Source organism: Moschus berezovskii, chromosome 8 (assembly GCF_049115385.1).
Source record: "Moschus berezovskii isolate FMDL1 chromosome 8, NW_MosBer_1.0, whole genome shotgun sequence".
Lineage (NCBI taxonomy): Eukaryota > Metazoa > Chordata > Mammalia > Artiodactyla > Moschidae > Moschus > Moschus berezovskii.
Window position 1 is genome coordinate 70,532,635 of NC_142467.1, and position 12,820 is coordinate 70,545,454.

The 12,820-nt window shown below is 39.0% G+C and overlaps 1 protein-coding gene across 1 annotated transcript; it reads right to left on the reverse strand.

Moving 5' to 3' along the window:
* Positions 1-11,438: 11,438 nt before the first annotated feature.
* LOC129559121 (olfactory receptor 2L2-like) lies at positions 11,439-12,377 on the reverse strand. Its single transcript, XM_055430610.2, has one exon. It carries the CDS (start codon positions 12,375-12,377, stop codon positions 11,439-11,441), a length of 939 nt encoding a protein of 312 aa, XP_055286585.2.
* Between the last annotated feature and the right edge of the window lie 443 nt (positions 12,378-12,820).

Genomic DNA, 12,820 nt, shown 5'->3' on the forward strand with positions numbered 1-12,820 from the left:
GGTCAGCAGTGGACTGCCGCAGAGGTAGGAGCTCTGGGTGCAGCAGACTTGGGAATGGCTGGGTGCAGCAGACTTGGGTATGGCATAAGTCTTCTTGGAGGAGGTTGCCAATAACCCCACCATAGAGCTGTCAGAACTTACACAGGACTGGAGAAATAGACTCTTGAAGGGAACAGACAGAATCTTGTGTGCACCAGGACCCAGGAGAAAGGAGCAGTGACCCCACAAAAGACTGACCCAGACTTGCCTGTGATTGTCCAGGAGTCTCTGGCACAGGAGTGGGTCAGCGGTGGCCTGCTGCAGGGTTGGGAGCACTGAGTGTAACAGTGCATGCATGGAACCTTTTGAAGGAGGTCCCATTATCCTTAACTGTTATCTTCTTTACCTCCACCACAGTTTGCAACCAGGTCATGGCATCTGGTCCCATCACTTCATGGCAAATAGATGGGAAAACAGTGGAAACAGTGTCAGACTTTATTTTTTGGGGCTCCAAAATCACTGCCGATGCTGATTGCAGCCATGAAATTAAAAGACGCTTACTCCTTGGAAGGAAAGTTATGATCAATCTAGATAGCATATTAAAAAGCAGAGACATTACTTTGCCAACAAAGGTCTGTCTAGTCAAGGCTATGGTTTTTCCAGTGGTCATGTATGGATGTGAGAGTTGGACTGTGAAGAAAGCTGGTCGCCGAAGAATTGATGCTTTTGAACTGTGGTGCTGGAGAAGACTCTTGAGAGTCCCTTGTACTGCAAGGAGATCCAACCAGTCCATTCTAAAGGAGCTCAGTCCTGGGTGTTCATTGGAAGGACTGATTTTAAGCTGAAACTCCAATACTTTGGCTACCTCATGAGAAGAGTTGACTCACTGGAAAAGACTCTGATGCTGGGAAGGATTGGGGGCAGGAGGAGAAGGGGATGACAGAGAATGAGATGGCTCTATGGCATCACCGACTCGATGGACATGAGTTTGTGTGAACCCTGGGAGTTGGTTATGGACAGGGAGGCCTGGTGTGCTGTGATTCACGGGGTCACAGAGTCGGACATGACTGAGCGACTGAACTGAACTGAACTGAAATAAAAGAGAGGAAACACAGTTCCACCCATTAACAGAAAATTGGATTAAAGATTTACTGAGCATGGCCCAATCATTAGAACAAGACCAAGTTTCCCCCTCAGTCAGTCTTTCCCATCAGGAAGCTTCCATAAGCCTCTTACCATTCTCCATCAGAGGGCAGACAGACTGGAAACCACAATTACAAAACACTAACCAATCTGATCACATGGACCACAGTCTTGTCTAACTCAACGAAAATATGAGCCATGCCATGTAGGGCCACCGAAGACAGACGGGTCATGGTGGAGAGTTCTGACAAAACGTGGTCCACTGGAGAAGGGAATGGCAAACCACTTCTGTATTCTTGCCTTAAGAATCCCATGAACAGTATCAAAAGGCAAAATAGATAGGACACAGAAAGATGAACTCCCCAGGTCTGTAGGTAGGTGCCCAATATGCTACTAGAGATCAGTGAAGAAATAACTCCAGAAAGAATGAAGAGACAGAGTCAAAGCAAAAAAAAAAAAAAACTCCGAGTTGTGGATTTGACTGGTGATAGAAGTAGTGTCCAATGTTGTAAAGAGCAATATTGAATAGAAACCTGGAATGTTAGGTCCATGAATCAAGGCAAATTGGAAGTGGTCAAACAGGAGATGGCAAGAATGAATGTCAACATTTTAGGAATCAGAGAACTGAAATGGACTGGAATGGGTGAATTTAACTCCGATGACCATTCCTACTGTGGGCAGGAATCCCTTAGAAGAAATGGAGTAGCCATCATAGTCAAAAAAAGAGTCTGAAATGCAGTACTTGAAAGCAATCTCAAAAATGACAGAATGATCTCTATTTGTTTCCAAGGCAAACCATTCAATATCACAGTAATCCAAGTCTATGCCCTGACCAGTAATGCTAAAGAAGCTAAAGCTGAATGGTTCTAAGAATACCTACAAGACCTTCTAGAACTAACACCCCAAAAAGATGTCCTCTTCATTATAGGGAACTGGAATGCAAAAGCAGGAAGTCAAGAAATATCTGGAGTAACAGGTAAATTTGACCTTGGAGTACAGAATGAAGCAGGTCAAAGGCAAATGGAGTTTTTCCAAGGGAACACACTGGTCATAGCAAGCAACCTCTTCCAACAACACAAGAGATGACTCTACACATGGACATCACCAGATGGTCAATACTGAAATAATATTGATTATATTCTTTGCAGTCAAAGATGGAGAAGCTCTATACAATCAGTAAAAAGAAGACCAGGAGCTGACTGTGGCTGAGATCATGAACTGCTTATTGCCAAATTCAGACTTAAAATGAGGAAAGTAGGGAAAACCACTAGACTATTCAGGTATGACCTAAATGAAATCCATTATACAGTGGAAATGAGAAATAGATTCAAGGGATTAGATCTGCCAGAGTGAGTGCCTGAAGAACTATGGACAGAGGTTCATGACATAGTACAAGAGGCAGGGATCAAGATCATCCAGAAGAAAAAGAAATGCAAAAAGGCAAAATGATTGTCTGAAGAGACCTTGCAAATAGTAATGAAAAGAAGAGAACCAAAAGTCAAAGAAGAAAAGGAAAGATACACCCATTTGAATGCTGAGTTCCAAAGAATAGCAAGGAAGGATAAGAAAGCCTTCCTCAGTGATCAATGGAAAGGAATAGAGGAAAACAATAGAATTAAAAAGACTAGAGATTTCTTCCAGAAAATTAGAGATACCAAGAGAACATTTCATGCAAAGATGGGCTCTATAAAGGACAGAAATGGTATGGACCTAACAAAAGCAGAAGATATTGAGAAGAGGTGGCAAGAAGACACAGAACTGTACAAAAAATGATCATGACTCAGAAACTAATGATGGTGTGATCACTCACCTAGAGCCAGACATCCTGGAATGTAAAGTCAAGTGGGCCTTAGGAAGCATCACTACAAACAAAGCTGGTGGAGGTGATGGAATTTCAGCTGAGCTATTTCAAATCCTGAAAGATGATGCTGTGAAAGTGCTGCACTCAATATGCCAGCAAATTTGCAAAACTCAGCAGTGGCCACAGGATTGGAAAAGGTCCGTTTTCATTCCAATCCCAAAGAAGGGCAATGCCAAAGAATGCTCAGACTACCACACAATCGCACTCATCTCACACGCTAGTAAAGTAATGCTCAAGATTCTCCAAGCCAGGCTTCAACAGTACCATGAGCTTTCAGATGTTGAAGCTGGATTGAAAAAAGCAGACAGACCTGAGATCAAATTGCCAACATCCGTTGGATCATCAAGAAAGCAAGAGAGTTCCTGAAGAGCATCTACTTCTGCTTTATTGACTATGCCAAAGCCTTTGCTGGTGTGGATCACAACAAACTGCAGAAAATTCTGAAAGGGATGGGAATAGCAGGCCACATGACCTGCTTCTTGAGAAATCTATATGCAGGTCAGGAAGCAACAGTTAGAACTGGATGTGGAACAACACACTTGTTCCAAAAAGGGAAAGGAGTACATCAAGGCTGTACATTGTCACCCTACTTATTTAACTTGTATGCAGAGTACATCATGAGAAATGCTGGGCTGGATGAAGCACAAGCTGGAATCAAGATTGCTGGGAGAAATATCAGTAACCTCAGTTATGCAGATGACACCACCCTTATGGCAGAAAATGACGAAGAACTAAAGAACCTCTTGATGAGAGTGAAAAAGGAGAGTGAAAATGTTGGCTTAAAACTCAGCATTCAGAAAACTAAGATCGTGGCATCTAGTCCCATCACTTCAATGCAAATAGATGGGGAAATAGTGGAAATAGTAATAGACTTGATTTATTTCTGCTTCAAAATCACTGCAGATAGTGACTGCTGCCATGAAATTAAAAGATGTTTGTTCCTTGGAAGAAATGTTATGGTCAACCTAGACAGCATAATAAAAAGGAGAGACATTACTTTACCAATAAAGGTCCATCTAGCCAAAGCTATGGTTTTTCCAGTAGTCATGTATGGATGTGAGAGTTGCACTATAATGAATGCTGAGTGCCGAAAAATTGATGTTTTTGAACTGTGGTGTTAGAGAAGACTCTTGAGAGTCCCTAGGACTGCAAGGAGATAAAACCAGTCATTCCTAAAGGAAATCAACCCTGCATATTCATTAGAAGGACTGATGCTGAAGCTGAAGCTCCAATACTTTGGCCACCTGATGTGAAGAACTGCCTCATTTGAAAAGACCCTGTGTTGGAAAAGATTGAAGGTGGGAGAAGGGTACGACAGAGAATGAGATGGTTAGATGATATCACTGACTTAATGGACATGAGTCTGAGTAAATCCCTGGAGTTGCTGATGGACAGGGAGGCCTGGCGTGCTGCAGTCCATGGGGTCACAAAGAGTCAGACAGGACTGAGTGACTGAACTGACTGACTGATCTGTGCAAGTCTTGTAATATATTCCCTCTGGCTTTCAAGGTCAGATTCCCTGGGGATTCCCAGCCCCTTTGTCAGGTGCTCAGAATGGGAAGCCTAAAATGGGTTTTGGAAGCTTCACAATAGTGGGAAATCTTCTTTGGCATTACTGCTCTCCAGTTTGTGAGTCACTCACTTGGCAGGGGCATTTGATTTTATCATGGTTGTGCCCCACCTACCTTCTCACTATGGCTTCTTCTTTGTCTTTGGACAATGTGTATCTTTTTTCTGTTTGTATGCTTTTTGGTAGGTTCCAGCATCCTCCTGTTGATGGTTGCTCAACAGCTAGTTGTGATTTTGGTGCTCGTGTAACAGGAGATGCATGCACATCTTGCTCCACCTTCTTGAACCAGAAACTAAATTAATCACAGTAAAACTAATCTGTTTGCATTGAATTTGACTTTATTATTTACATCAAGAGTGCATAAAGAGTATTGATTGTCCATATAATTTCTTTTTAAAATTATTTTGCTATAATCCTGTAATCATAGTACTAGTCTGATTATTTCAAAGACCTTTATAGACTACATAAAGTCAATGTTAGTTTCTTAAAACACGTTCTTAAAGTTGTCAAGGTCATATCTGAGTCTATATATATGACATTCCAGTCAAAACTTTGATGATATAGCCAAAGGTTCCAATTGTTTCCTATTAGAAAGAGAACAGGCCTCTTCCTAGGTGGTGCTAGAGGTAAAAGAACCTGCCTGCCAATGGAGGAGTCATAAAAGATGCGGGTTTGATCCCTGGGTTGGGAAGATCCCCTGGAGGAGGGCATGGCAATCCACTCCAGTATTCTTGTCTGTAGAGTCCCATGGACAGAGGAGTTTGGTGGAAAACAGTCCATAGGGTCACAAAAAGTCAGACATGACTGAAGCCACTTAGCACTCATGCATGCACAGAAAGAGAACAGATTGTTATTGAACTTATGCAAATAACTAATTATATTTGCATGAAACTAATACTCAAGACTTGAAATGCTTGAGTGCTGTGAAATGCTGTGAAAGTGCTGCACTCAATATGCCAGCAGATTTGGAAAACTCAGCGCTGGCCACAGGACTGGAAGAGGTCAGTCTTCATTCCAATCCCAAAGAAAGGCAATGCCAAAGAATGCTCAAACTACCGCACAATTGCACTCATCTCACACGCTAGTAAAGTCATGCTCAAAATTCTCCAAGCCAGGCTTCAGCAGTATGTAAACCGTGAACTCCCAGATGTTCAAGCAGGTTTTAGAAAAGGCAGAGGCACCAGAGATCAAATTGCCAATATCCGCTGGATCATGGAGAAAGCAAGAGAGTTTCAGAAAAACATCTATTTCTGCTTCATTGACTATGCCAAAGCCTTTGACTGTGTGGATCACAATAAACTGTGGAACATTCTGAAAGAGATGGGAATCCCAGACCACCTGACCTGCCTCTTGAGAAACCTGTATGCAGGTCAGGAAACAACTGTTAGAACTGGACATGGAACAACAGACTGGTTCCAAGTAGGAAAAGGTGTACGTCAAGGTTGTATATTGTCACCTTGCTTATTTAACTTATATGCAGAGTACATCATGAGGAACGCTGGGCTGGAAGAAGCACAAGCTGGAATCAAGATTGCTGGGAGAAATATCAATAACCTCAGATATGCAGATGACACTACCCTTATGGCAGAAAGTGAAGAGGAACTAAAAAGCCTCTTGATGAAAGTGAAAGAGGAGAGTGAAAAGGTTGGCTTGAAGCTCAACATTCAGAAAACAAAGATGATGTCATCTGGTCCCATCACTTCATGGGAAATAGATGGAAAAACAGTGGAAACAGTGTCAGACTTTATTTTTTGGGGCTCCAAAATCACTGCAGATGCTGATTGCAGCCATGAAATTAAAAGACGCTTGCTCCTTGGAAGGAAAGTTATGACCAACCTTGATAGTATATTAAAAAGCAGAGACATTACTTTGCCAACCAAGGTCCGTCTAGTCAAGGCAATGGTTTTTCCCGTGGTCATGTATGGATGTGAGAGTTGGACTGTGAAGAAAGCTGATCACCGAAGAATCGATGCTTTTGAACTGTGGTGGTGGAGAAGACTCTTGCGAGTCCCTTATACTGCAAGGAGATCCAACCAGTCCATTCTAAAGGAGATCAATCCTGGGTGTTCATTGGAGGGACTGATGCTAAAGCTGAAACTCCAATACTTTGGCCACCTCATGCGACAAGTTGACTCACTGGAAAAGACTCTGATGCTGGGAAAGGTTGGGGGCGGGAGGAGAAGGGGACGACGGAGAATGAGATGGCTGGATGCCATCACCGACTCTGTGGACGTGAGTTTGAGTGTACTCCGGGAGTTGGTGATGGACAGGGAGGCCTGGCGTGCTGTGATTCATGGGGTCGCGGAGAGTCGGACACGACTGAGCGACTGAACTGAACTGAACTGAACTGAATACTCAAGAATTTCCAAATTCCTGAGAGATCAGTTAGGTAGAGAAAATATCTTTGTTTAGGAAAGTATATTGTACCAAATTTTAGTAAGTCACACATAGCTTCAGAGAAAAGGTTTTCTAAACTTTAAAAAACTTTAAGGAACCAGCAATGTCTTTGAACAAAACAGTATAAAAAATTGCAATTGTCCCCCCAGTTCATTCAATCCCATGCAGTGAATAATTTTTCTGTTTGAATCCAGTTTTACCATTATTTTTTTCATGAATCTCTTTGTGGATAGAGCAGTTTTGCAGTAGCACTTTTTCAAAACCACCCAAGTAAAATAATAACTCCCTGTAAATGACAAGCACTTTAAACACCCAATGTTAAAGATATGATGAGTATGCATTTGATAACAAAATATAGTTTTTTCTGTGATATAAATTTTAAAATGTTAATTGGAATTATGATTGATAACATTATTCTAGGACATAGTCCTAAAATTTTTATATAATTTCTGGAACATATATGTCTATACTGGAGAAGGCAATGGCAAGCCACTTCAGTACTATTGCCTAGAAAATCCCATGGATAGAGGAGCCTGGTGGGCTGCAGTCTGTGGGGTCGCTGGGGGTCGGACACGACTGAGCGACTTCACTTTCACTTTTCACTTTCACACATTGGAGAAGGAAATGGCAACCCACTCCAGTGTTCTTGCCTGGAGAATCCCAGGGACGGGGGAGCCTGGTGGGCTTCCGTCTATGGGGTCACACAGAGTCGGACACGACTGAAGTGACTTAGCAGGAGCAGCAGCAGCAGCATATGTCTATACAAGTACAACATAATGAAAACTTCTTACTTGATCATTCTTCCCATGTAAATATACCTAATAAGTTTAATATTTCTAGGTGAGAGAAAAAATATTTTGAGATTTAACAGAGGTCTTATGGAAAATCTCAAAGTTAATTTGAGATCAAAACATATTTATTTAGTATTTGATATTGGTAATTTTACAAAAAATATTAACAATTTTGAAACACTTGTTCAAATATAGTTATTGATCACTATAAAAATTCTTAGCTATTAATTTAACCATATGACAAAGACTTTGCAGGCAAATGCAGAACATTAAATATTTGTTTAAAAATTTAACTCTTCTTTGCAGATGTCTCAGGTTTCTTAAAGAATCAAAGACGATGAAAACAATACAGAAAACTGATTTCATGTAATTTCAAACCTTTAATTTTTAAGCAGATTACTTAAAACATAGAAAAAACCTTTGCAATTTCTTATTAAGGAAAGACAAATAACTAATGAAAATGGTGCATTAGGGCCAACAATAGATCCATATTTCCTGATTCCTTCTATTACTCAGTACTTGAAATGAGTAAGTCTGGAGTGGAAGCAGATGCTGAATGTTGAGCATCCCAGTTCAATTTCACACTTCCTTGAATTATAGCTAATGATCAGTCAGTCAGTTCAGTCTCTCAGTCGTGTCTGACTCTTTGCGACCCCATGGACTGCAGCATGCCAGGCTTCCCTGTCCATCACCAACTCCCAGTCTTTACCCAAACTCATGTCCACTGAGTCAGTGATGCCATCCAACCATCTCATCCTTCTGTTGTCCCTTTCTCCCGCCTTCAATCTTTCCCAGCATCAGAGTCTTTACCAATGAGTCAGCTCTTTGCATCAGGTGGCCAAATATTGGAGTTTCAGCTTGAACATCAGTCCTTCCAATGAACACTCAGGACTGATCTCCTTTAGGATGAACTGGTTGGATCTCCTTGCATTCCAAGGGACTCTCAAGAGTCTTCTCCAACACCACAGTTCAAAAGCATCAATTCTTTGGCTATCAGCTTTCTAACAACTGACAAAAACAGCAGATATTCCCATCATTTTCCTCATTTTGTGTGAAGTCATTCCTTTTGTATTCATTCATTCTATCTTCTCAGAGTTAAATAGCACTTGTGCTTACAGTACCCTTGTCTGTTTAATGCTCTCTTGAAATTCTTAACAATTTTATCTCTGTGTATATACATACAGAGGAGTTATACTCATTGTGAGCAGTAGCATACAATACAGTTTTAGTCTATCTTCAGGAACTGTATGTATCCTCTAGTTAGCATACACAGAGATCAGTTGGCCTGGCTCCTCCACATGAACACAGACATTAATGTTCAAGGCACTGTAAGACACCATGGGAGTGATATAGTGGTGCCTAGGAGAGAGAAGGGATTCTAGCAGCAGAAATGATCCATATTGGAACTGGAATCTGACTTATGTTTTCATCCAGAGTCCTTCCCTGTGTCATTTACAAAACTATTATATATATCTCACATGAGTGTTAGATTAGGAAATATTAGAAAGCTTGGGCGGTGAGCTCTTTCAGTAAATTCTTACAAAAGAAGAGTGTACAAATGACCATTGTGATATGGCATATCTAGTTATATGGCATAACTAGGGAATTGCTATTTTTCATTAAAGAATACAGAATATGTGTTTTTAAAAAACTATTTCAGTATTTGCAAAGCAAATATCCAAAGATCAGAAATAAAAATAAATTTTTAAAAGATTTAGAATAATTTAAAAAATTATGGGGGAAAATACTTTCTTTTCCTATAAATTTTCAGAAAATGACTTAATAAAAAAGAAAGTTAATTTACATTGTAATTGAAGATATGATAATAAAGTGAAAGAGCAGGCATTTGAAACGTAAAGACAATTCTGTTCTTACACAAAGCTGGCAAATCACCACAAATTTGAGAGAAACCATTAAAATGTCTGTGATTAAATTCATATTTAAAATTAAACTAAAACTTAAACGAAATGGATCTGCATAAGTTGATGATTTGAAATGAATTCATAAGATATTTCTTTTTAGAAAAAAAATTCCTTGAGAATCATCAGCTCTAACTGTACTAAAATTTATATTTTGATATAATTTTTCAGAAATTTAACCCAATGTTTTCATAACCTGTAAACATTCCTAAGAGTTCCAGTAATGTAAGCACAATTATCTTTTAAAGTGAAAAAATAAAATAAAAATCATCAAAATATAATTTTACCTAATATTTATCACCAGTGACTGAAAATAGTGTCTACTACATTAATAAAGTCTCCAAATTGCAAGTTTTGATAAAAGTAAATTTGAAGAAAGAGGATCCCTAGAAATCTTATAATTGATAAAGATATCACATGAAGAAGTATTTCTTTTCAATATATACAACATTCTGACACAAAGCATCCCTTGTATTTTTTATTACACTTCTTATTAATTCTGCTCAGTAGTTTAGTCGTGTCCAGCTCTTTCAGACACCATGGACTGTAGCCTATCAGGCTCTTCTGTCCATGGGATTCTCCAGGAAAGAATACTGGAATGGGTTGCCATTTCCTTCTCCATTGTTTTTAACTAATAAATTAATTTTGAGGAAAAAGCATCTTTGAGCACCAACTGTTGCACCTTTATCTGATTATTGAACAAGATGCCTCATGTTTTCATTTTGTGCTATGCCCTGCAAATAATGGAGGATTTGAACTTTCTCTTCCCTACCACGCTTGAGAGAAAAAGAGCATTTATGCACTGATCATTGATAGACAGTCATAACAATTTACCCATCACGTGAGCTGATGGATTTTTATTGTTTATTAAAGTGTTTAAGCCATAATATTTATGGCTATAATTTGTTCTTAAAAGTTGACTTTCCCAACCTGTTTCAGGAGAAATAGGGAATCCAGTGAGAGGAGAACAAATTCTCATTTGAGAGACATTATCTAAAACAAAAGTTGTTATTACTGCTTTAGAAGGTAAACTAAGTATGTTCTGAGTTTTGGAGATGCTGGTAAGAATATCCTTGATATTTCTAATATCCACTAGCTAGACTAAACACTGACAAACTAGTCCTATAATTAACAACAAGTTCCTTGATCTCTGTTGGCACCTTCAAACCCTTCTTGAGGATCCCCAGTTATACCTGATAGTAAATCACTTCCCAAGGATGCACCACTTTAAAAGAAAGGTAAACTTGTCATTTTCCTTTTAGTGATATAAGAAATTAAGAATCCTTGGTAAAGCCTAGCTAATCTCTGAAATGAAGTTTGCTGATGTAGAAATAAATAATAACTGGTATTTCCAATTATTGTTCTACCATGAGAAGAATAAGAAGTCTTTTGACTTTTAATTTTATCTAGGCATTCAGAAAACATGTTTTAGGCATATCATAAAATTGTTAGCTAACAATTGGATAATTATTAGCTAAATGACAACTTTAACTAGGCAGTTTTCATTTTCATTACTACATCATAAAGAAAATTTTTATTAACCTTATTTTAGCAATAAATAAAAGCACTTAAAACTTATGGTAAAAGCACTATAAATAATCTAAATACATGATAAATTTTTTCCGGGCCAATGAGTGATAGTCTGCTCCTCTAAATTAATTATAGGCCTTGCATTTAAAGATAAGATAATATTTTAATTAGCATATACATATTAATATTAATATTTTAATTAACATATATGTATTTACATGCAACTCTTGATACTCATGCAAAAATGTCTACATTTTCACAAAGCAGATTCTCTGAATTACTCCTCTCAAGGCCCCCATCACTTCCTTGTTTCTTAAGCTATAGATAATAGGATTGAACATTGGGGTCAGGATGGTATAGAAGACAGCCAGAACCTTGTCTTCTGTTGGAGATCGAAGGGATCTTGGGCGTAGATAAGTGTAAACAAAGGGTGCATAGTAAAAAGTCACCACAGTGAGGTGGGTGCTGCAAGTTGAATAGGCCTTCTTCTTCCCTTCTGCTGAGTTCATACGATAAACAACATGGAGAACATGGCCATAGGAAAGTGCAACAATGATGAAAGGCAACAAAAGGAAAACGGTAGTGCTCACAAACACTGTGTACTCATAGACCCAGGTGTCAATGCAGGCCAGAGTCAACATGGCTGGGACATCACAGAAGAAATGATTGATGGCCCTGGATCTGCAATAAGGGATATGGAGGGCATATGTGGTGTGGGCACAGGAGTTGATAGAACCCATTATCCAGGATCCTATTATCATCAACACACACACTCGTCTGGTGATTTTGATGGGATAGTGAAGAGGAAAGCAAATGGCCACATACCGATCATAAGCCATAGAGGCCAAAAGCAATCCTTCTGTACCTGCTATAGTCAAGAAGAAAAAGCTCTGAATCCCACACCCAGTGATGGAGATAGACTTGTTTCCACACAGAAAATTGTATGCCATTTTGGGCACAATGGTGGAGATGTAGGCCAGGTCCATGAGGGAGAGCTGACTGAGTAGAAAATACATTGGTGTATGGAGATGGGTGTCCAGAAAGATGAGAAGGATCATGGAGAGGTTACCAAATAGAGCCATTAGGAAAATGAGAACAATGAGAATAAAAAGAAACAGGCCAATTCTTGAGGAAGGGAACAGCCCTAGTAAGATGAAATCAGTGGATGTTTGATTATAATTTTCCATGGGAAATTCATACAATTTTTCCTAAAGGAAGAAACAAGTGAAGTTTAAAGCATTAAGCTATTTTAGACTATTTTAGTCAGACTATGTATTATTTAAAATTTTTAAGTTCTTAAATAAAGAACTGTTTATCATTTTTGGAAAAATAAATAAATTTTAGCTTTTGATTTAAACAGGGGCTCTGTAACAACCTAGAGGGATGGGGTGGGGAGGTAAGTGGGAGGGAGGTTCAAGAGGGAGGGTATATATAGATGTACCTATAGCTGATTCATGTTGATGTTTGGCAGAAGCCAACACAATTCTGTAAAGCAGTTATCCTTCAATTAAAAAATAAATAATTTTTTAAAAATTAAAAATACAAATACAGTTGTTAAAAATTTTACTATGACAGTATTAGGATAAGTATGTTTTACTGACCTATACAAATGCAAGTCACACCAAAATCA

Bases quoted from the DNA above. Each gene is read 5' to 3' on its own strand.
- LOC129559121 (XM_055430610.2), bottom strand. From the start codon at position 12,377: ATGGAAAATTATAATCAAACATCCACTGATTTCATCTTACTAGGGCTG.